Here is a 24,589-nt window from a genome sequence, read left to right on the forward strand (position 1 = left end):
CTCAAGAAGGGTGCGGATAGGAGTCAAACAATCATTTGGAATACACACCAGGTTGTTAGTGATTTTATACATCATCTGTAATTTGGCTCTGTTCCTCCTGCTTTTAAGGGTAGATTTTCTAACATTTATTATTATTATTAATGCTTTACAGTGACCAGCACTGAAGGTCTGACAACAACTTGTGCTGCAGCCTTAGGATTACCTAACCTAGTTACAAGGACTCAGACTTAAACAATAACTTATAGCAAACAAGGTGTTACAGAAAAGGGGCCAAAGTAAGGAAAAAATCCCTCCAACCCCAGGATTCGAACTGCAGGTCACCCTTAATGAAACACTTGAGAATCTAGAGTAGTCCTTGTAACATAACCTTGCTGCCGATCGTTGAACCACTTCCAGAAGATTTGTGTTGGTAGATGTGTGGGGGTCCCATACAGGAGAAGCGTACTCTATTACTGGTCTCACCATATAGCTTTATAACAGTTAAGTTTGGTATTAACAGGACAGTGGTATAAGTTGCGATGTAAGAAGGCATTGACTTTGGTGGCTTTGCTTGCTATGTGCTTATATTTTCATTCTAAGAAAGGGTCTGATCAAATATTACTCCGAGATATTTGGCATGGGTGACTTCCTTTATTGAGTGGTTGTCAATATAATAGATGTTAGGTATGATGTTCTTTTTGTTAGAAATCCCTTAAAAATTCACACTTCTTAGGATTAAATATCATCTGCCATTTGTGTGACCATTGTGTGAGAAGATCAAATCTCTCTGTAATACATAACAGTCTTCTATGGAATGTATATGTATGTTGCGGTAAAGAATGACATCATCAGCATATAGTCTGATCTTGCTTTGTATACTTGTAAAGGGATGCCATTTATAAATAATAGAAATAACAAGGGGGCTAAAACAGTGCCCTGTGGAACACTAGAAAGAACATCAGAAGAAAAGCTTTGCGTTTATTATCAAGGATTACTCTTTGTGAACGGTTACTCATGTGTGGTCATGCACACGTAGCAATACGTCATAGTGCTAGTGCGTGGGAGTGTCGGAGTCGCTGCGTAGCTGCACGTTTTGCTGGAATTCATTATCAGTAACTGTCTAACTACTACTACGTTCGTTGGAAATGCAATTTATTACCACGTGCACCCGCACTGGCACTCAGCGAGGCACGCAGCTTATTTTAGTGATGCTCATCGCTTCCACAGCTATTGCAAGTAGGCTACAAATTGTATTGTGTATATCGGCAAGGTGTAAGGGAATGTAGACAAACAGGGAAACGGTGTGACCGTGACGGTATAGTCTCGCGACTCACGTGGCCATGCATGCAGACCGCTTTTTATATTGTTTTCATCAGCCCAGTTGGGTAAGGAAGAAACCGAGTGACAAAGGAACCATATAGCCTGGCCACGCAGTGTCTCAGGAATTTGGGGTCAGGTGAGCTGGGGTCGGACAGGTGTAACTATAATACTTTAATCATATAGCTAGATAGTAGAATTAATTATTTTTTTAGAAATTTTTACATCAAGATCCACCTGACCCAGAGCATTACTCGCATCACTTTTTATCTCACTATACATGATTATAACACCATCAACGATTAACAGGGCCGCCCACAGGAAGGAGGGAGAGAGAACTGGGGCATTTGCCCCGGGCCCCAGTCTCAGTGAAAGGGGCACCGGGAGGCCCCACGAAGGGCCCCTTGAATACCTGTTTAAAAGATCGATATACTCTAATAGAGCAGTCAGATCTAGATACTCTAATAGAGCAGTCACAATATTCTTCAGAGGAGCAGTGTAGCAAGTTTATAAATAAGGAGATATGGTTGGTGAGGGGTAGCTATTGTCATTTTCAGCATGTAATGCCCCCCTTTTTTGGTTTTTGACTTAAGTTGTGATTTAGAATGGAAATCTCCTTGCCTCTGCCATGGGGCCCCACTTAAACTCTGCCCTGGGCTCCTTAATTTCTCCGGGCAGCCCTGACGCTTAATTCCACCTTTAACATCATCCAACTATTATCAGAAAAGCTTCTTCCCTCACACCATTATTGACTGGAATAATTTACCGAATGGAATTATTGAATGCTCTACCCTAGATGAATTCTCGTATCACCTAAGTTTTTTTATGATCATGCAGCGGCTCTGGACTGAACATTCAGACAATCATAAAATTTTACAATGTATCGTGCTTATTATTTGGGGTCAGCGTTGAAACCGGGTCGCCAGGTCCGACCTAGTCTCGCGTGGCCAGACCGCTTTTTTCCGTGTATTGGGTGGGGAAAAAAGGGTCTGGTGCAACTCCAATAGCTGTTTACTTCTGAGCCGTCCCCAGATGCTGGGGACGCTAATTGAATAACATTGGTCACAAAGGAAGTGCCATGACGTTAAACCAATGAAGTATTCCTACACTCCTGCTCCGGTTGTGAGTCTTGTTATATGATGAGGATGAACTTTCAAGACGCTATAAAAGAGACATCGGAGCAAATTAAGATTCGTTTAAAGGATAAACAGATCCCTAGTTTACTTACTGACGACAACTCGGATCTGTTTATCCTTTAAACGAATCTTAATTTGCTCCGATGTCTCTTTTATAGCGTCTTGAAAGTTCATCCTCATCATAGGCGTACACTGTGAAAAAAGCTCAGAATAATAAGGTCTATAACAGTCTTATTATGTTAGTATTGGAATGAAATAGTACAGCATATATTATTAGATTAGGACTTTACTATAACAAGCTTATTGAATACATTTAAGACAGTCATATATTAGAGATTAAATCACTAGTATAGTGCAGTGTATTATCAGACTATACTAAGCCTATTTCAACCATATATTGGCTACTATACTACTGTACTTTTTTACTTTCCTATAATCTGTGGCTACCTTAATTAAATAATTCCTATAATTATATTTGTAATGAATTTAATTCTGTAAATATGTTAAAACCACAATAAGTACAGCTAGTAAATCAATGTCTCCTTGGCCATGGCAGTATCAAATCAATTTCGTCATTTATCAGTCTTTATCCAACTGCAGCAGGTAAGACAGTAAATACAATTCACAAGTTCCATTACAAATTACCTGTATTATCATCACTATGTAGAACTCTGTGACAATCTGATAGTCGTCTCCCACAGCTCTAATACAAAGATGGTAAATATAATGTGTATTCTGGATAATCGTTGGACTTACAGTTTGCAACAATAAGAATCTCATAAAACTGAGACCTTGTCTGGAAACCTAGTATTACCATGTAGAACGGCGGCTAGGTCCCACAACTCTATTAAAGATGGTAAATATAATGCGTATACTGAACAATCACTGTACTTACAGTTTGTAACAATCTTTTAAAACTGAGACCGACAATCCATGTACATCTAAGACAAGTCTAATAAGACCAGGTCTCACAACCCTAAATGGAGGCAAACATAATTCATATTCTGGATTATTTGGTGCACTTACAGGTGTTATCAGTGAGTCTAACCAGACATAAAACAGCCACTTAGTATGTGACTTTGTTGGGCTAACGTGTTACGTAAGCTCACAAGAAGCATCTGATACACTGATAACCAAGTCCAAGAATCTTGTAATCACTAAGTACAACTGAAACAAGACTAAATATAATATAATTTGCATACTCTCAGTGAACTTACTTTTGTTAGCAATACGAGCATGGTCAGTGAAATAAGGACAAACAAGACAGAACAGGTTCTTGAAAACACTCAACTCATTTACAGTACCAGACAAGGTAGCAGCTGTCAGTTGTTGATAAAAAGTAGTGAAAAACATAAAGAAATGAGACCGGTTCCCAGAAGAAATGAGACCAGTTTCCACAAACCTAAACGAAGGTAAATATAAATTGTATACTGGACACTCTCAGTGTACTTACTTACAGATGTTAGCAATAAGAAGAATCTCCTAGAACTGAGACCAAGTCTGTAATTCTACCCTATTGAAAAGAGAATGAATAAAAACACAATCAGGCTTAATGCACTTACAGCTGTAAGTAATTAGAAGATGACGTTGATCAACTCCGTGAAAACAGAACAAAACTGTCCGCATATGGTCACTACCAGATTATTTAAAGGAAGCAGCTGCCATTGAAGGAAACTAACACTACAGATGTTGTACACTGACAGCCTGTAGAACTAAGAGGTTCGACAAGAAACTGTACCTCTGAAGAGATAATATACAAAATCGTAAGAGCAGACCATGTATCCTCTTACCGTTGATGGCTGATGAACTGTGTCCACTCGTCATCCGCCATAAGCTGAGATAACAGGATATAAAACATGTAATACGTACACAGCAACACCAAAGTTGAATCGTTTGCAGGCCATTGTCATACAATACACAATAAACAATTTAATACGGCTAAACCTATCGTACAAGCTATCATTTTAGTCTAATACTTACTCATCTAGAGCTGTTTTTGATTGCTGTCATCGAAGGAATTGTCCACTTGGCCGCGCCACTTCACCACTACAGCCAGCAGGGACGTACAGTTGTGGTCCACAACTATCATCGTGGCTCATTGGACGATAGCGCCGATCGCGCACACTCTCTCCGCGAGATACACCGTCGTATCACTCACATTTACAACCTCTGATACAACAATAGCGACAAAGATGGCGACTTAATTGCACCTAATACGCATGCGCACACCACTGACCCCTTCAATTTTAAACAGGCATTACTACGAACTTTTGCAGGTGTGCTAACTGTGCAAGAAAATCTAGATTTGTATGGCTCTTAGATTGAATAATTAATTTTAGTGGTATTATATGCTTTGCTATATGAAAATGTGTGCGTATGAAATTATCACAACAAACTGAAGCTATAGCTAGTTAGCTAGCTATAGTGATTAACAGAAGTGTAGCTACTTATTGTAAAATCATCATGACTTTGTTTGGTACAGTAAAAAAAACTTAAGTCACATGAGATGCTTATAATGAGATGGTGAAGCTAAAAATGAGACAATAATGAGACCTGATGGTGAAGCTAAAAAGTTATCACATTTAGTTAAGTAAACAAAGCCATACAAAGAATGTGTATTAAACTAAAATATAATCTGTTTCCCATAATATAAGATGGGGTTTATACTAAAGTATAAGATAGTTAGTATAATGCAAGACTATACTGAGATTATTTGTATAGTTTAAACCATTAGATATACCATCTTATATTCCTCTTTTTTCACAGTGGTAGGAAGCATCTTCAAGTTGGGGGGGCCATGAGCTATATAAAGTACTGGGGGTCACAGTAATTGTATATTGTTATACTTATTGAGATGGACTGCATGCTGTTGATTGAGGATCAGTCAGCTGCGAAGCAGCTGCAGTCTAGGGGGGTCTGGGGGCATGCCCCCCCCCCCAGGAAAATTTTGAAATTTATATGCACATGGATAGGATCTGGAGCAATTTTCAGTCAAACAAATTAGACTTATTTGTATATGTATTCAACTCAGTTATAGGGGGTCTAAGGCCATGTGCCCCCGGGATGTACATGTCTTTTGGAAATTTACTTGCATATGACTGAATTTTTCATAGTCTTTGTAGTAACATGGTTAATCGTTTTACTGTACCTCATGCAGACAGTTAAAAATAAATTTTTTTCAGTGATAGTTTCATTTACTATTGTTAAACATTTCCAAAATATTTTCTTCTTTTATCATTAGCTGATATAAATGTCTTAGCAATGTCTTTCTCATCAACACTATCTGTACGCTCTTTATGTATAAATGTAATGAATGTGTGGTTTAATCTAGATTGAGACATCGTGCTACGCAAGAAGGTCTTCAATCGTCTCAGTGCAGAAAAACTTCTCTCTGCAGTTGAAGTTGTCACAGGTAGAGTGTAGAAGATTTTTAAAAGCTTTATTACTTCTGAGAACATTACTTTCCCAGGTTCATTGATGATATCACAGATAGTTCTTACATTGGTCACTTTTTTTATTGGCACCTTACTGTTAGTATTATGTGTTGTAATCAAATCAGGCAACATTGTCAGTTGAATTTTCAATCGAGATAAATCAAGGTCACTGTTGTATATATCAAATTCTTCTGGTAATTCTAAAGCACAAAATTTGCCATTTGCAGAGTCTAGTAAGGTTTTCTCTAAGACTGACATTACAGGTAATCCTCGTTTTTGTTGAAATCTTCGCTTAAGTTCATTAACAAGCAGATCTAATATTTCAAAATACTGTTGCTTGAAATAGCTTTTAGGGTCAGAAAACAGTACAGGAGCTTCTCCATCATCAATCCGATGAGGGGGTCTTCTATATCTGGGTAAAACAGGGTCAGAAGTTAATTCTTTAGCCTCTTCTACTGTTTTAGAGTAAAAGTCAACAAAAGTACTATCAGACCTTAGCCTTGTCAAATATTTTACAGCTAACTCAGTAGCATTGACAGCTTCTTGGATAGTGGTGTCCTTACCTTGTAATGTTAAAGAGAGCTGTTCTGTTCCTGAAAAAATTAAATGAGCTAGTTTCAGTCCAAAAAAGGTACTAAATTTATCCATCTGAGCAAGGTAACCTCCAGCTTTTCGACCATAGTCATCATGAGTTTCAGCATTTATCTGTTCTAAAGCAGCTAATAAGTTGGAATAATTACTTAAAACAGCAGATACAGCTGCAGTACGAACAGTCCATCGTGTAGGACATAATGGTTTTAATGAAACAGAACAAGCTCCAAGCTCTTTTTGTACATCCGAAAAAAGTGTTGATCTTTTTGGAGAGAATCTGATTAGCTGGGATATCTCCATAACTAAATCTAGAGCATCCCTAACTACAACACATTTCCTACCTACTGTTTGCAAACACAAATTTGTGCAGTGTGCAAAGCAATGTAGGTATAAAGCTGCTGGAACATCCTTTTCAATTCTAGCAGCAACACCATTTAAGTGACCACTCATGTTGCTGGCACCATCATATGCTTGGCCACGACACTGAGCAATTGGTAAAACATGCTTACCCAAACAACTTTTCAGCTCCCTAGTGATTGTTTCAGCATCAGTTTTTGGGAGTTGAATCAATTCGATTGGGTCTTCATATATACAAAAATCATCATCTACCCATCTGATGCATACAGTTAACTGCTCTTTGTTACTGACATCCGTAGCTTCATCGGCAATGATTGAAAACCAGTGCACTTTTCTAATGTCTGCTATAATGTTTGTTAGCACACTATCAGCTATCAATTTGATTTGATCATTCACTATATCAGGTGACATATACTTGCGTTCTCTGATCCAATTGTTTAATTCACTGCAATCATTGCTTCTGAGGTTCAATAATTGAACAAGATTGCTCTGAATTTCATCATGCCCCCTAATTGCAAGGCCTTACCTCAATAAGAACTTCAGTGATGATAGCTGCTTAATTAGCATTTGTCGATGGTTCCTCTGTGAAACCATAATTTGCTCATTGTTGAGGGTGTCAACACCCTTTTGGTTTATCAGCTGAATTTTTAAAATAGATTCTTTGTGCAAATCAGACTGAGAATGTTGTGAAAATCTTTCAAGAGCCTTCTTCCAGTTATTAAAACCGTTACTAACAAAAGCATCATCTCCTTTTTTAGCAAAGCACAATAGATTGCTTTCTGCACAGTATCGACACAAAACACAAAATGCTTTGCATTTGGTGGTGCATAATGTCAACCATGAGTAGGTAGAATACCAGTTGGGTGAAAAGTTACGACAGCGCTTCCCTTGTTGCTGCTGAAACTTGTTAAGCACAGATGGATTAGTGGGTTGAAATGGAGTTAATGACAGCTCACAACATTTAGCTGAGCATTTTTCCACAGAAGTAGGCATGCTGTTCATTTGAACATCTCTGCTGGTGGTGGTGCAGCTGCTGGTGGTAGTGGTGGTGGTGCTGGTGCTGCTGCTGGTGGTAGTGGTGGTGCTGCTGGTGGTGGTAGTAGTGGTGGTGCTGCTACTTTGCTGAGCAGTAAATTGATCAGCAATGTTTCTATCACTAGGAATGGAACTCTTCCCCCTGACACTTGATGAAGGCTCATTATTTGTGCTGCCACTGGAACGTTTGCTAGCAAAACAAAGTGTTCCCTGCTTAAATTTTTTGGCAGCTGGTGGCTTGATAGAGCACACCTGTTTATATAATTTAATAATAATAAGCCATCAGATATACACCAAACAGTTACCTCTTGCTCTTCTAGGTGCTCTTCTGTTGATTCCATCACAAATTCCATAAATTTACTCACTATTTATAGCAATTCCAAATAATGCATAAAATAATTTTAGGGGTGCTTGTTGCCACGTAACGAAAATGAGACGAGGCCATTGCAGAATAAGGCAACCAAGGAAAATCGTGAGTGCTAGTTATGTACGCATATTTCGATTATATTGTATTGCTAACCAGCTAGTCCCTTCATATTGATAGTGAAAATTTGTTTCTTTTTCAACCATGGTCTTGTATTTCAACTTCCCAATTGTTGGGGGGGCCATGGCCCCCCCGCTTCCTACGCCTATGCTCATCGTATAACAAGACTCACAACCGGAGCAGGAGTGTAGGAATACTTCATTGGTTTACTGACGTCATGGCACCTCCTTTGTGACCAATGTTATTCAATTAGCGTCCCCAGCGTCTGGGGACGGCTCAGAAGTAAACAGCTATTGGAGTTGCACCAGACCCTTTTTTCCCCACCCAATATACGGAAAAAAGTGGTCTGGCCACGCGAGACTAGGTCCGACCCGGTTTACAGATTATCCCGGATTGGATCACGTGAGAAACGAAACTTATTAACGCTAATCGCGCAGCTTTTTCGTGAGCCACACCCACGTATCGCGTTACAAACATACGCTCAGCCACGCCCATTTATTAGCAAGTGCAGTCTGTAGCATAAAACTGTGTAGGCAAGCTTACATAGAGCCACGCCCACTAATCGATTATTGTACGAGTTGTACATAGTCTAGTCTTGCAGCAGGATAAGTACTTTTGTGAGCCATACCCACTTTAATATATGTGACTGAATTTTGGAAAACCACCCATATGGGCGCGCATGAAATAATTAGAATTTCCATGATTAGTGGGTTGTTAATAAGAGCAGGGTGCAGTTTTGAAAATATTTCAAGAGTTTTCTTGTAATTTAAGGTATTGAGAATGGCTTAAAACCATCAACAAGTAGATTTACACTACTATAAAGTTTGTGATTTGATCATTAAATATTTTAGGTATCAAATGCGCCCATATGGGTGATTTTCCAAAATTTGGTCACATATCGGAAAATTGTAATACTAGGTATGCATGAAGCCACACCCAATTGCTGTCTGTAAACTCACAGTAGCTACGTGGAACCAAACCCACTGACTGATTTAAATTATAAACTTACCGGCTTAGTTATCACATAACTACTTGTATACTCAACACGAATCGAACGCTCAAAACGTAGTTTCGCTCGCTCAAGACTACCCAAAACATAGCTCTTATCACACGCCTCGGCTTTAATTAATCCAGGTCACATCCTGGTCAAGTCCGGATCCTATAGTCAGTAGGTCATCCGGGTCAGCAGTAGTGTCCCTGTTTCAACGCTGTTTGGGGTTGTGCAGTTGCACCCCCTGTGTTGTACAATAAAATTATGGGACAACTTGATGATTTTTATTTACTTATTATTGTGAGGCTATCATATTATCCAAGCTCCATCTCTTGACTTATTAAATAATTATATAAATTTGTAACTGAGTAGCTACATGTGTACGGTTCAGTATACTCATGATTGAGTTTGTACATTAGCAATATATACAGTTTGAGTTGTATCAGCCATATGGCTGTCTTTCACAGTAATCAAATCCACATCCAACTAGAATATATAATAATATGTATTGTAGCAGTGTTGGGACAGTTACTTTTTAAATGTAACTTGTTACATATATAACATTATTATTTACAACTGAACTATTTAGTTACAGTTACATATTACCCATAAAATAAAGTAACTATAATAATATTACATATTATATTACTTTGTGTCCACAGCCTTAAGCTGTCATGTGTGAAACTACCACTTTATCACGTGACATGGTTGCATTGTTGGACAATGTGCAAATCTTGGTTATAAGCAAGAAGCTGGTGAATAAGCTTCATTCAGTAGGCTTCATTACTTTGTAGTGACTAGGTGTTACTCAGTGGATTACTAACGAGATTAGTAACTTTGTTACTTAAAGTAATAATATTATATAATAGCTATTAGACTCGTTACAGTATAACTTCACTACTTATAATTAGGTAACGCGTTACATTTGCAAGTAAAGTTACTTGAGTTATATTACCTGTTTTTACAGCATATTTCATTACATTACTTCATTACCACAAAAGTAATAATTATTATGTAACGCGTTACCTATATGCATTACCCCCAACACTGTATTGTAGTATCTATGCTTTAATTAGGCATTTAATTGGCCAGCCCTGGCAATTTTTAAATTTTGGTATAGAGCTTGATGCTTGGGTGATGACATACATATAGAATCTGTCAAATGATCGATTTGTGTGGTCTTTAAGAGGTGGCAAATAAGAGAGGGCTTTACCCATAGCGCATAATAATTATGACGGTTTAACCATTTCTAGGGTCCACAATCTGAATAATCAACTTTTAAAAATCAATCCCCCTGCCATTGTGGAATGTTCATTGTAGTATCCCATTGCTAGATCCAGAGGCACCATTGCTGTCTTGACAGAAATATTGTTTTTAGTATATTGTGATATACAAAATTTATTTTAAAAATTTCGTGCTCAACAAGGACCGAGCAAAAGTTGCTACTTAGCCAGATCATATCTAGAGTTGTTGTATAGTTTAAAAGTATGCACAGTAACTGCAAACCATTTGCTTGGTACCCAGCACAGCTAGGGCTGCTTTCTTTAAAAAAAAAGGCAAAGAAATACGAACTTTTGATTTCAAACTGCCCTACCACCCAGGGCAAGGGAAGCTTTTTTTCCCCCGGGGTGACCAGCAACCCTTGCCACAGCATCAGATGGTAAGATGCTGGACAAAGATGTTTAGACTAATGTGAAGGAAGCACCTAACCTTCAGATGTTGTAGGGTCAAGTGCTCCAATTACTACTGGGCTGCCACGGATGGATCTAGCTCCACGTACATAGGCAGGTTATAGCAGACCGCAGTAAGGAAAAACTAATGTAGCACCACAGCCAAGACATCACCAAGCTACAGGGCCGTTCCCTCTTCCCAGAGCAGGAGAGCAGGGAAGCAATTCACTTATAAACAGTAGTCCATTCCCCCAAAGGTGGAAACACCAAAGGGGTGAATGAACCCATTCCTACCTCACGGACTCTTTGCTCACACCTTCACCATTTCTCCCACTCAAATTGGTGAATCGTTTGCTTATTACTGTACGTACTTTTTAACTACAATAACTCTAAATAATATCTAGCTAATTTTATTCTGTCCTTTGTGTGGAGCTTGAAATGTTAAAATAAATGTTGCATCTTGCGAAATACAAACATCAATGTTTCTGTGAAGACAACAATCATGCCTCCAGTTTCATGGTGGATCTAGCAATGGGATACTACAATGAACATCTCACAATGATAGGGGATTGATTTGTAAAAGTTGATTTTTCAGATTGCTGACCCTGGTGTGTTTTTCATTCTACTGTTTCCCCATTCACTCCATCAATATATTTTCTATGGTCTGGTTTCTTATGAGATCAGAAATTGTGAGTGACAGCCAATAGTACACAAAGCTATCCAAAATGTCCTTAGTTTAATCTCCAAAAGTTTACTAAAATTTCCCTGCTGCCTTATAAAGTGGCAGATTTACGTAGTCTAATTTTTCCGGATGTTCCATGGTTGCATATACAACGATCAAAAACTCCCACACTGTGATACATAATGTAGCTATTCAATATCTGAGAAGCTAATTTTACATAGAATAGGCTTGTATTCAAAATAGTACTCATACACAAAATATCCTAAACAGAAATTAAAATTTCTGAGCCAGCTTTCTTTCAGTTCAAATAGCAACAGAAATTTAATCTCAGAAAGCCAAGTTATATAGTTTTAAAAGTATTCTTGGCTTTGAAAATGGCCTAATAACTATGAAAATACCATCATATTCAGCCTCATGATAGTCTATTAAATTTTTCTCAACTCAGCAGACCTTTTAGATTGCTAGTTATCACACAGTTACAGTTAATACAATTGCCACCTGTGTACAAAGACCACAATGTAATTAGGTCCCAAAGATAGCTAAGGCATGCATACTTATTGACCTATTAATAACCATCTCTTTACAAAGACAACCTCTCTACAAAGACTAACTCTTTACAAAAACCACACTTCTTTACTAAGACCAACTCTGTACATTGAATATGATATAAGTCCAGCCTAGGCTAATAGGCACTTGAGGTCATCTTATGAGAGTACATTTTTCTTTGATACAGATTATAGTGCAATACACTTCACTCGCATGCACAAACCTCCTCATTTTTGTATGACACATTCTGTTAACTGATTTATGGTATGAGTATAGTCTGATGACTTGAGTGAAGTGTGGACAGAGATGACATTGACCTTTTATGAGATCTGGAACCTATATACACACTTGACATAGTATAATTAGGTGATCTTGTTGCGGTTTTGTGCAAAAAAAAATTATATAATTCTGAAACTTTCCACACAAATTCCACTCCTTATGACATTTATCAAACAGTACGGTGGTACTATTTAAGTAGGAATTCTCCCCGATAATGATGCACGCCACCTAAAATTCCACCTTTAAAAATCATCCTAGAGACATCATACACCATGAAAATCACCTATACGGAATAATATTAGTCCATCTAACATGAATACAGCATTAAAAACAAGAAAACACTTACCGGTGACTGGATATAGAATTTTTTTTAAATCTCCAAAATTTGAAATTTTGTCTCACTCACTCACTCACTCACAGACCACGGTCGCAAGCCTAGAGCCCAAACGAATAGTGCACAGTCACCATTTTATGCCACAACAGCAAACTCACCAGTGGGATGTGCTTTTTGGGATTCTGATGAGTGTACGTCCTGTGCGCCTTGTCTTTCCTTTTATCTTCAACCAGTCTTCTTCTTCAAGCATCAAAACCATACTGAGGCATTAATTTTCCATATCAACACTTTTCTGTAGACACCACAAATTATTTCAGAAAATGCTTATGCTGCTGAAAGAGTGGGGCGCTTATAATTTCAAGTGTTGAATGTGAAACATTAAGGCTGCTGAGTTGTCACTTCGACTTTTGCCAATGCATGGACTGCAATCGACGAAGAAATTTGTTACTTAATAGATGTACTGATACTCGATGGCTTGTTCTCTGAACACACTGACTCAGCCACTCAGTGCTGGATGGCGAGATCAGCGGGTGATTGGATAGTATTCGAGTGGAAATTGTATTAATTCATCCTGTTAGTCAAGACTAAGCTCCAGACAACTGAAAGGGGCTGTTCGTTCGAACAACTTCCAGCCCGGGTGGATAGAATGCAGACTATTATACTGACACAGGTCATAGATGAGCGCCACTGCTACTATGATCAAAGGTAAGCTATGCATCCTACTACTGGCCTATGTGCTTCCAATTTTGGCACAGTATGCACTTTAATAAGTTGTACAGGAACTTAGTAGATAGCTCACAAGTTACACTGTACCCTTACTACAACAAAAACTAAACGAACTACTATTTTTATGTCTTAGATCAACACCTTTAATTTGAAACAATGTTTAACAGCATAATACGGCCCTCAAAAAGGCTATGTTGAAAAAGGATGTGAAATCCAAGGTGGCGGCCAAGAAATGGCTGCGATGGTAGGTTAATGGTAAATATTTTAATAACAACAATTCAGGTGAATTTTGTGCCAAGACCAAGAGGCACCAAAATTCTCCTGAATTGTCGTTATTAAAATTTTTACCATTAACCTACCATCACAGCCATTTCTTGGCCACCACCTTGGATTTTACATCTTTTTTCACCATAGCCTTTTTGAGGGCCGCACTCTTTTTTTATAGCTTGGCTGTTTTTGATTAGATTTCACTTCTTTTTGTATTTGTATACCCCAAAGCCGGCCTATGGCTGGCTTTGGGACTTCTTTAACCTATCTTTTTTTTCTTTACCATAGGAAGAAGAAAAGATGAAGCAGATGTTAAATACTTTAAATATTTCTGATTTTATCAGTAAATGTACAAATTATATATATTAATACATATATTTATTACAGAACTCTCCATGGTGGTTTCTTTGTAACTGAACACTCTACAAGGTGACTTCTAATTCTAGCTGCTCTCTCTACAGGGTCAATTGTTTGTAGTGAACGATCCACAAGGTAACTTCTTCTAGCTGATCTCTCTACATGGTGATTTGTTTGTAGCTGAACTATCTACAAGGTAACTTCTTCTAGCTGATCTCTCTACAATGTGATTTGTATATAGCTGAACTCTCTACATGGTGGTTTCTTTGTAGCTGAACTCTCTACAAGGTGACTTCTTCTAGCTGATCTTTCTACAGGGTGATTTGTTTGTAGCTGATTATTTTACAGGGTGATTTGTTTGCAGCTGAACTCTCTACATGCATGGTGGTTTCTTTGTAGTTGAACTCTCTACAAGGTGACTTCTTCTAGCTGATCTTTCTACAGGATGATTTGTTTGTAGCTGAACTATCTACAAGGTAGCTGATCTCTCTACAGGGTGATTTGTTTGTAGCTGAACTATCTACAAGATAGCTGATCTCTCTACAGGGTAATTTGTTTGTAGCTGAGCTCTTTACAGAATGGTTTCTTTGTAGCTGAACTCTCTACAAGGTAACTTCTTCTAGCTAATGTCTCTACAGGGTCACTAGTTTGTAGCTGAATTCTCTACATGGTGGTTTCTTTGTAACTGAACTCTTTACAAGGTAACTTCGTAACTGAACTCTTTACAAGGTAACTTCTTCTAGCTGATGTCTCTACAAGGTCACTAGTTTGTAGCTGAACTCTCTACATGGTGGTTTCTTTGTAACTGAACTCTCTACAAGGTGACTTCTTCTAGCTGATCTTTCTACTGGGTGATTTGTTTGTAGCTGAACTCTCTGCAGCTGAACTCTCTACATGATGGTTTCTTTGTAGCTGAACTCTCTACAAGGTAACTTCTTCTAGCTGATCTCTCTACAGAGCGATTTGTTTGTAGCTGAACTCTCTACATGGTGACTTGTTTGTAGCTGATCTCTATACAGGTTACTTGTTTCTAGCTGATCTCTTGAATTCTCTTCAGGGTGACTGCTCTATTAGGATGACTGCTCTATTAGAGTATCTCGATCTCGCACTTGCTACACCAAGTTGGATTTCGTGTTATAACTCCGTGGCTTTAAGTCTGGTTCTTCTACACCATTGAAGAGCCTTTCTAAGTAGAGGTGTACCGATATGAGTTTTTGGCATGTACCGATATCCGATATTGATGCCACCAGAAGAAGCCAATAACCTATAGCCGATCCGATATTTGCATTATAGTTAAAAGTGTACATTTACCTACCCTACAATAACATGTGCATGCTATACTCTGCCTGTGGTGGTATACAGCTTGGGTTTCTATTGTGCAATCCAGACAATTAGGCACTCACAAACATTTTTATGTATACTCCCATGAAGCCTTAAACGGATATTTCTGCATTACTCTGTATTCTAATGGCTTGTGAGAAAGCTGGTACATTGGTTATCCTTTGACCCTTCTTTTATTGCAAGGTACTTTATAGTTGCTTCATTTGTAAAGACTGTGATAAGCTTTTCAGCAACAAACACTAGACTCGCGTGTATTTATATGGCTTCTCGTAGCATAGCGTTTGTTTCAGAGAGAACAATAAGCCACTGGCACTAAACAGTCACATGGATAACGTAGAAAACCAATGCATAATCCATTTATGTACAAACTATTGCTACTATCTAAAAATCGGTAGCGATATCGGTCCTCCTACTGTTCTGTACCGATACCGATATTGGTAAAAAATGCCATATCGATGGCCGATATTTTAGCCGATCCGATTATCGGTACACCTCTATTTCTAAGATGATTTTTAAATTTTTTTTTAGATGATTGCTCCATCTATACAGCGATTTTCAAAGCATTACCCCAAGCGGTTTATCTGATAGGCGTGGCAAGCAGTCGTTTTTTATTAGCTAATCTCGATTGCATAATTGTTACACACTGTTGGTTTTATCGTTGTATCTTCCTGGTTTTTAGCTCGATTTCTTTCAAACCACAAAAGGTTTGAGGTTCAATAGTTAACCTATTTACCCACCGATTTTCAGCTTCTTCCCATACGTGGTTTACCCTGTAGGCGTGACAATATATTAGTGTTATTTTTCGTGAATAATCGCTCATAACTCTTTTCCTGTTTATCGTATTCCAGCCAAAGTTGGTACAGAGATGCATCTTTATACCCCCCTTCTGTGTGCCAAATTTCAAGGCAATCGGATATGGCGTTCGCATTTTTGTAAGTGTGCGAAAAGAGTTAAAGATCAGTCATTTAATATCGAACAATTTGCTCTCAGCTTACCAATTTGGATTTGTACCTGGCAGATCGTGTACTACTCAATTACTTCATGTACTTGATTATTTCACTAAACACTTAGACGAAGGTTACTCTGTTGATGTGATATATCTAGATTTTCAAAAAGCCTTTGACACAGTTCCCCCACTATACTGCCACACCTGTTTCCATATCACAGATTTAGCTCCATGGCTATAAGAGGAGTTGATTCATTAGGTAACAATGGTATATAGCTATAGCTACAATGAAAACTTGGTAGTTACAAATGAAGATTATAATATTATGTGTGATACGCAGTGCATATACAGTGGAACCTCATGCAGTTATCCAAACCCCTTGGGACCATGCAGGGGTAGTCCATAAGTCTGAAAAGTCTGAAACTGTGTATAAATAGCCTTTTAAAATATATGCATTTTCAACTATCCTAATAGAACAGACACTACTCTAATAGAGCAGTCATTTCTGTAGTTCGGTTAAGCAAGAATCTGGGTAAGTAGGGTCCGAATAACTGAGCTTTCACTGAATTGCAATCAGCCTTGATACAATGGAAAAGTAAATGATATAAAGTATCATTATTTTCCACTAAAAACAGCTGAAAACACTATCAGATCCACCTTTTGAGTCTAAGTTTCAAAAATTTAATGGAGGTACCCCCAGACCCTCTAGGTTGGTGTGCTTTGCACACTAATGTAGCCTTTATTTCAAACAGCTATGGATACTAGATGAATCTTATCACTTGGTATCTGCATTAAAATACCCCTTATATATATATAAGTGCTATCCCTGTGAAAAGGCTTGGTATCATCTAATGTCTGGCTATCCCTGTCTGGCTTAGCCATACCTTTCAAAAAATTCCTAGATCTGCCCTGAGATGGTTCCACAGTCTGACAATTCCGCTGAAATAAAAGTGCTGATATATGGAAGAAGGTGAATTAGAATGAACTACGGTAACTTGCAAGAGTTTCCAGATCTTGTATACCTGTACCTTACAGCTATTTCATTAGCTTACTGCTAATTTTATACTAATGAATGTTAATGATCAGATAGCTGTTTAGGGCACTTTACTGAAACATTAGTCATTGAGTTCATAATGTGTAGTAGTATGTGTACATTAGTGGTAGCAATTGTAGCTGCTCAAGTCGAGTTTTTAAAATCGTAGTTAAAAGATTTAATATTATGAATTTCATTGTCCTGCATTGAATGCATTCGAATGTGTATTATGTCCTTGATTAACTGTGGACTCCATAGTTGAGAACAATAAAGCAACTGAGATCTGACTAAGAAATGTATAATTGTTTTTCACTAGGATCATAGTGTTTGTCCCTAAAAGTACGATGGAGAAGTCCCAGGGTTTGTTAGGCTTTTCCTGCAATGATTTTATAGCTATAGTGTTCTGACCATTGCAGATTGTCAGTAAAAGTAATCATATCAAGGTCTTTTTGTGCGATGCTTTGTTTGGAGAGTTGAAGCTCTTGGCCAGAATTGTACATGAATAGCTAAATTCAGCTTCGTTGTAAAGAATATTAGTGTTGCAGCTCCAGAGTGAGATGATGTTAAGTCCTTGGTTTATATGAATTGATAATCTGTAGTCATTTAGTATCATCAGCAAACAGAAAAGGAATTGAAGAGCGAATACTCTCTGGAAAATCATTGATAATAATGGTGGCCCCTCGGATACTACCTTGTGGTACTCCTGAGAGAACATTGCACAGCATTTTGACACACTGAGATTGGTACTTTAAGTAGGATTTGAGCCATTGCCACAAATTAGTTAAGTGCTCAGTAGTTAAGGTAGCCCAAAATCTTTTAGAATATCAAAACTTACTAGAATATCAAAATTTTCTAGCTGGGTTTCCTCAGAACTTTTATATTATTTCAGAAACCCCTTACAAAAATCCTAGATCAGCCAATGAGTTTGCAACATCTATTTTAGTTTTAAGGCATCTCGATTTTTTTGCAACAATTAATATTTCAGTTTCTGGAAACCTCACAATCGCCCCTGACTGGCCTGGGCAGGGTCAGTAGCTAATACTGTATACATGTGCCATCTTTAAATCACATGCGGCTGGGGCGAGCTGGGGATGGCAGTCCATCAAACCCAGGTAGCTAAAATAGAAAGGAGAGCTATCCCATACACGTATGGGTGTCCCATATGCGTATGGGGCAAGTGATTAGTCTCACATGGCCAGATCACTTTTTCTCGGCACGGCGCTTATCGATTGCATAATAAGCGCCTGTGCTTATAATGCAATCGATAAACGCCGTGCCGAGAAAAAGTGGTCTGGCCATGCGAGACTAGGCAAGTGATCTGCCCCATACGCATATGGGGTACCCCATACGCGTATTATTATTATTATTATTATTATTAATGGACAAAAATTGCTTGGCAGTACAAGACTGTCAAGCTAGGCCACAGGCCTTTGAGAGTGCCCATATCTTGTTGTTCTCCATAAATCATCGAGATTCTTCTTAAATAGTGCCGCCACGGTTGGTGCAGAAATAACATCTGCTGGAAGAGAATTCCACAAATTAACTACTCTGTTGGTGAAAAAATTATGCCTCACTAGCAGCCGAGATCGAAATTTAAAGAGTTTACGGTGGTGACCTCTGGTGGTATCCGTATTACTCAAAGTGAGAAATGAGGTAAGGTTGATGTCATAGTAACCATTCAATATCTTGTAGGTCTCAATTAGATCTCCCCTTTGACATCTACAATACAGTGAATGGGATGCCCCATACGTGTACGGGGCAAAATACACGTACGGTTCATAACATAGCAACTTTGTTTGATCATATAGATCTATGGTTTGATTCACTTTATTGGTAGAACTGAATAGTCGATGCCAGAGTGTATAGAGGAGATATCACCTACAACATATACCGAGGTGTGGCTCAGCTGAGGGGGCTTGGCCACGAGGTAAGTCAGTCTGCATGCTTGCAATGGATTGCTATAACTTGCACCAGCACTGCAACTCTTTGTTAACCAAAAAGTATGTAACTGAAAATGAGTAAAACTGGTCCAGCCAGAACAAAATAATGTATAGCTGTATACACCAAATCTGAAAAAATAAAAGAGCTTAATCCGGCTAAGCACCTACCAAGCTTCCATACATCCAGTGGTAGCTATAAGTTCTCGGGTAAGCCTGCTTCATCCGGACCAGTTTGGTGAACAAAGATGATAGCTACATACTGCATGTAGTTTGGTGGACTACATCCCAAAACTCACACTAGACCTGAAAATTGGTTTGGAAGCCCCTGGTTTTACCCGGACTGATTTTGGTCAGGCCGGACCAGTTTTGGATACCAAGAATGGTCCGAGCAGACCAGTTTTGGCTGACCAAAACTGGTCTGGCCGGACCAACTTTTGATCCAGACCAAATTTGGCGTTATATGCCCCAGGGAAATAAATACATAAATGGTAAAGTTTCAATGTAAAAATGGCTGTAAAGGTCACCAAAGGTCAGATTTGCAGTGGTACTATATCAAAAAATAAATGTCGACAAACTTCATATTAGGCATACTGCAAAAAAAATGGGCATTTCACGTATTTTGTGATGCAATTATGAAACTTTCTACACAAATTACACCCTTATGCCTTGCCCAATGTAATAAAGCTTTATTAATGAGGTCCTGAAGTATGCATCATAGAATTTAATTATATATACTTGACAGACTCACTATTACATGTGGTCTTTGTAAAGAGGTAGTCATGTCCTCTAAGCAAAGGTTTTACTTAGCATATTCATTTTGATATTCCAGTTTCAGTTTCTGGTTTCCATTTCCACTGTTTCCAATTGCCCGGAGTGAATGACAATTATTTTCATAACATCATGGCCATAAGCCATGCATGCTGCCACAACTCATTGACTCATTGAAACTGTATTACTGGTTTATTGGCATATATGAAAAGGCTGTACCAAAGTTTTCATTATTTTGTAGCATGATCACTTATGTTATGTGGGAAATACTATAGCTGTATTACAATTTCTTGCGTACGCATATTACAAAGGAGGGATAAGTAGACTAAAATCTACATGTTAATTTTAATTTCTGGCCTCAGTATTGTATAATGTACCTATGAAATTCTTTAGCCAACTGTGTATTGCACAGCTGTAGCCATAAGATGCTTTTGCTTGACATGCAGTTATCATGTGATTCATGATCAGGACTTGTTCTTTAATGGTACATGCCATTACCTCTTGATACATAGCTTATAGTCGATTATCACTATAAGGAACAAACCTAAAGTCCAATACATGTCACATGCAGGAAGGGTTGCATACATGGGTGTCTTGGCAACTGTGTATAGTCCATTCCATCAGTTTAGTCCATTGGTTGTCTATAATCATACCAGTGTTGGTGACTGGTAAACCTTCAGAATATAGTGGCTATGCATGTCTTCCTATTACTGTATGATCTTGCCATAACTTGTCACAACACTATGATATTAGATTATGGTGACTTGCGTATCTGTAATGATGATGGTGGCTGTGGTGTAAAGTCTGGTAGACTAGAGTTTCAGGACGAGGATGGCACATGGGGTACCGTGTGCAGCTATGGATTTGATGATAATAGCAATGCTGTACAAGTGGTATGTAGACAGCTGGGATATCACACTGGAAATCTACTTAGTGATCAACAGTGAGTTGTAACTATGGTCTGAAATTTTTTTGATGTCAGCAAGCAATATAACGTACCACTTTTACCTTTTAATTCAAAGAGAAGAGGTGTATAAATGCCATATAGCACTGCTAAAAACTGTGTGCTCATGCAGCCGGGAATACATCAACAAGAAACAGAGTCATATCAAATAGATATCCCTTATATTTTTGATATACTACATCCATTTCTCATTAATGCATTCCAGATATTCCCAGATTTCTTTGATGAAACTTGTTATCTCCTCTGCTTTAATATTTAACACTTTGCTGAACCAATTGTGGGTTTTAGTTTTGTGAATAATGTATAGTTGAACTTGTAGACTTGGAAATGAAGGTAGTTTGTTGTTTTATTGTCATAGGTTGGTTTATGTAATGCTGTTTTGATTGATAGCAAACACCTAGTGAGATGGATAATGCTGTTTAAGCACCACTTGACAGGACGTGGTGCTTAAATGGATTAGCTATTAGTGTTGTCAATATATGACTAACTAGCTTACAACTCAGGAATTACACACAATGGCAAATTTAGGAAGGCGCTTGACCCTCCGTCCAAAAATTTTTAGTATAGCTACATGTCAATTGTGCTATAGCTATATGTCATGAAAATCTCATCCAGTGATGTTTTATCTTTCTGTTTGTAACTTTTAGCTACACAAATACTACCAATGTTTATCTTGATCTTATAAATGCTGTAGTCCCAAGGCTCCCAAAGGCCAGCCTACATGCTTATTAAAACCCACAATTAAATATGTGAGTGTTGCATAAAGTACACAGCTAGCAGTGTGTATTAGTGACAGTGTATAACCAAACAAGATTTCTCTTTCCAGTAACTTTCCTTTGATTGTTGTCTGAATTACAAGTACATGCACAAAAAGTGAAGTACTGCATTAAACTGCTATTTATACAATGGTCATACCATGGAACCAACTTGAGTACCAGCTGAATGTTGGGGTGTGTGTTTGTAATGTTAATATATAACATAGTCAACTAAGTGATATAAATACTGCTCCCTAAAATAGATCTATAATATATATACACACATATAGAGTGGATTACATGATAAGCAGTTCAGAGAGCATATATAGCCTTTTTCTATAAGCATGCACTATATGTACAACTCATGATAAATGGTAGTTTGTATTATAACCTGCAACATGTGTGAAAGATACTTATTATTTTATTATTAGCTTCCCTCCAACCAACTTGTCCATTGCGGTATGTTATACAGGATGTGATGGAGATGAGAAAGTGCTATACAATTGTACTCTTGAATCGTGCCATGTTCCTAGTACACGATACTGTACAACACATTCACGTGATATTGGTATCTCTTGCTGTAAGTGGCTATAGTGCTACTACCATTTAAGGTATTATTATCAAATTGTATAGCTATAACTGATCAAGATGATGACAAGCTATGGATTATCATTGCTGGTAGTGCTGGAGGAGCTATATTATTAGTGCTGTTCATTGCTGTCAGTGGGTGCATCTGCTGTATATTAGTTCGTAAGAAAAGACATTCCTATATACGTATAGAGCAACAAAGCAGTGGTGGTGATGAAGACACTCTAACTGTAGATGGTACAATGTCTCTATGTCACTGTATGAACTGCACCTCCTGACATAAATTTATAGCAACACATAATTGTGTTATTGTTTCTGCATATAGCTAGCTACCTGTGTGTTCTATATGGTGGATAACATCTGTCAGCACTATTTGGGGCGAGCCTGAGCGAGCCCCACACTATTTAGTAATCTGATTACTGCTTAGCCATAATTGGTATGTGTAATGCACTTGTCAATTTCATGCCCCACCCCCCACCCCCGGGGAGGGTGGGGAATACAGGGGATTTGACAAATCGTGGTGTCAAATTCCCCACTACTGGGGCAAAATCGGCTGTCAAATCCCCACTATGTCCCCACTCTCATAGTAGGGGATTTGACAACACCTCAAGGTTGACTAAGTGTATATTTCATGCATGTGGCTAGTATAAATAGCCTGGTATACACCTGTAGCTAGTAAAATTATAGCGAGTGCGACTTTATTGTTTAGAAATGCAACTACCAAAAATCGGTCAGTGAATTGGACAACTGTCAATTGCCCCAGGGGTGGGGGCAAGAAGCAATGTCAAATCCCCACCTGGGGTGTGGGGACGCCCGGGGGTGGGGGAGTGGGGCATGAAATTGACAAGTGCATAATGGGGACGTATAGCCATATTTGGTATGTGTAATGGTTCATATCACGAGAGTTATTGGTGTAGATTACTGTTATGCCATGTGAGTGATGGATATCGATACAGACGAACGTCTTCGACATAGGAGGGAGCAGTACAGGCTCAGAAGGGATGCAGAAACTCCTGAAGAGGCAGAAAGTAGAAGGCATAGAAATAACGGTGAATATATCCGGTGTCGAAGAGTGGAGCAGAGAAGACTTGAAAGAACCAGAAACTGATGTACACATTAGCACACCCCAACCTTCTCTGCAAATTGCGACGCCTTTCAATCAGGAACTTCCTTCGTTTAATGATCCTGCCATCATTAGAAAGATGTGTGAATTTCATAACAGCCTGCTAAGTTTACCATCTTCATGTTGTTCAGTCTCAGTGTATGGAACGTTTTCCCTCTATATCTGTTGATGTCATGAATATTTGCAGAAGATGCACTAATGATAAGCACATGCCTAAATTATATTCTGCAGACAACAACATGAATCCAGCAGCAAAGAGGTAGTGCACACTGGCATGCTTTGTCTTTGAGAAACAGAATTCCTCAGTATTTTTCACTGCCATCAATACTTCAAAAATATACACTCAGGCTTGCCCCACGATGCTGTTAGCATCTGTCTAGTATTAGTGTAACAATCAGTTGTATTATACCTGTATAGTTGTGCTTTACTGTGTTGTATGTTCTTGTTTGTTGCCTGTTTCAGCAATGCCCTAGCTATTTCCTTGAATTTCTATTTACCTAGTTACAGAGTGGTGAAGAAGTAATATTGTAGCTAAAGGTGCTTTTAATGTCATAGCAATGCACATTCCAGTGTACTCCCATGTATATACCATGTTTGGATTTTTCACATCCAGGCTGGCAAAAGTACTATTTCCTGTAGTGGGTGTGGGAGGACAAACATATATGTGTTTCTAGGAAATGTGTAGCTATCATGATACTTGTACATAATACCATAATGTGTGCAACTTAAGCCAAGTATTGCAAGGACTATGTATAGTTAGATCATACAGTACGTTGGTAGTGTATATTAGGGATCATGGAGGTTTGCACTTTCTCACAAAAAAAATATTGACAGCCTCACAATACCTTCATGGTATTGGTTAGTAGAAACTTCTGCTAAACAATTTTTTTAAAAGTTCTGTAGGAATTTGTTGGAAGCACTTTTGGCCACTCTATAAAGACACTTT

At 38.3% G+C, this 24,589-nt stretch overlaps 2 protein-coding genes and 1 long non-coding RNA gene across 5 annotated transcripts; 1 reads left to right on the plus strand and 2 right to left on the minus strand.

Moving 5' to 3' along the window:
- Nucleotides 1-1,034: 1,034 nt before the first annotated feature.
- On the plus strand, nt 1,035-24,129 carry LOC136262890 (scavenger receptor cysteine-rich type 1 protein M130-like). The gene is made up of 4 exons (XM_066057307.1): nt 1,035-1,215; nt 20,967-21,156; nt 22,364-22,512; nt 22,566-24,129. Exons 1-4 carry the CDS (start codon nt 1,125-1,127, stop codon nt 22,796-22,798), a joined length of 663 nt encoding a protein of 220 aa, XP_065913379.1. The 5' UTR covers nt 1,035-1,124; the 3' UTR covers nt 22,799-24,129.
- LOC136262893 (uncharacterized) lies at nt 2,902-5,100 on the minus strand. 3 transcript variants are annotated; one of them, XR_010704386.1, is made up of 10 exons: nt 4,413-5,100; nt 4,223-4,266; nt 3,995-4,172; nt 3,886-3,945; nt 3,650-3,834; nt 3,459-3,610; nt 3,328-3,408; nt 3,189-3,276; nt 3,078-3,135; nt 2,902-3,026 (listed from the first exon to the last, which is right to left on the minus strand). It is a non-coding gene; the product is annotated as an uncharacterized lncRNA (long non-coding RNA). The 3 variants fall into 3 exon arrangements; XR_010704384.1 differs by having other exon boundaries at nt 3,459-3,599; nt 4,413-5,087; XR_010704385.1 differs by having other exon boundaries at nt 3,459-3,599; nt 3,890-3,945; nt 4,413-5,086.
- On the minus strand, nt 5,465-7,832 carry LOC136262889 (zinc finger MYM-type protein 1-like). Its single transcript, XM_066057306.1, has one exon. It carries the CDS (start codon nt 7,223-7,225, stop codon nt 5,636-5,638), a length of 1,590 nt encoding a protein of 529 aa, XP_065913378.1. The 5' UTR covers nt 7,226-7,832; the 3' UTR covers nt 5,465-5,635.
- Nucleotides 24,130-24,589: the final 460 nt, after the last annotated feature.

This window comes from Dysidea avara, chromosome 8 (genome assembly GCF_963678975.1).
Source record: "Dysidea avara chromosome 8, odDysAvar1.4, whole genome shotgun sequence".
Classification (NCBI taxonomy): domain Eukaryota; kingdom Metazoa; phylum Porifera; class Demospongiae; order Dictyoceratida; family Dysideidae; genus Dysidea; species Dysidea avara.

Excerpts from the sequence above, each read along its gene's own strand:
- LOC136262890 (XM_066057307.1), top strand. The coding sequence starts at position 1,125 with ATGCAATTTATTACCACGTGCACCCGCACTGGCACTCAGCGAGGCACG. Across the intron at positions 1,216-20,966 it reads CGCTTCCACAGCTATTGCAA|ATTATGGTGACTTGCGTATC; the intron begins GTAGGCTACAAA and ends CTATGATATTAG. Across the intron at positions 22,513-22,565 it reads TGATATTGGTATCTCTTGCT|CTATAACTGATCAAGATGAT; the intron begins GTAAGTGGCTAT and ends CAAATTGTATAG.
- LOC136262889 (XM_066057306.1), bottom strand. The coding sequence starts at position 7,225 with ATGTCACCTGATATAGTGAATGATCAAATCAAATTGATAGCTGATAGT.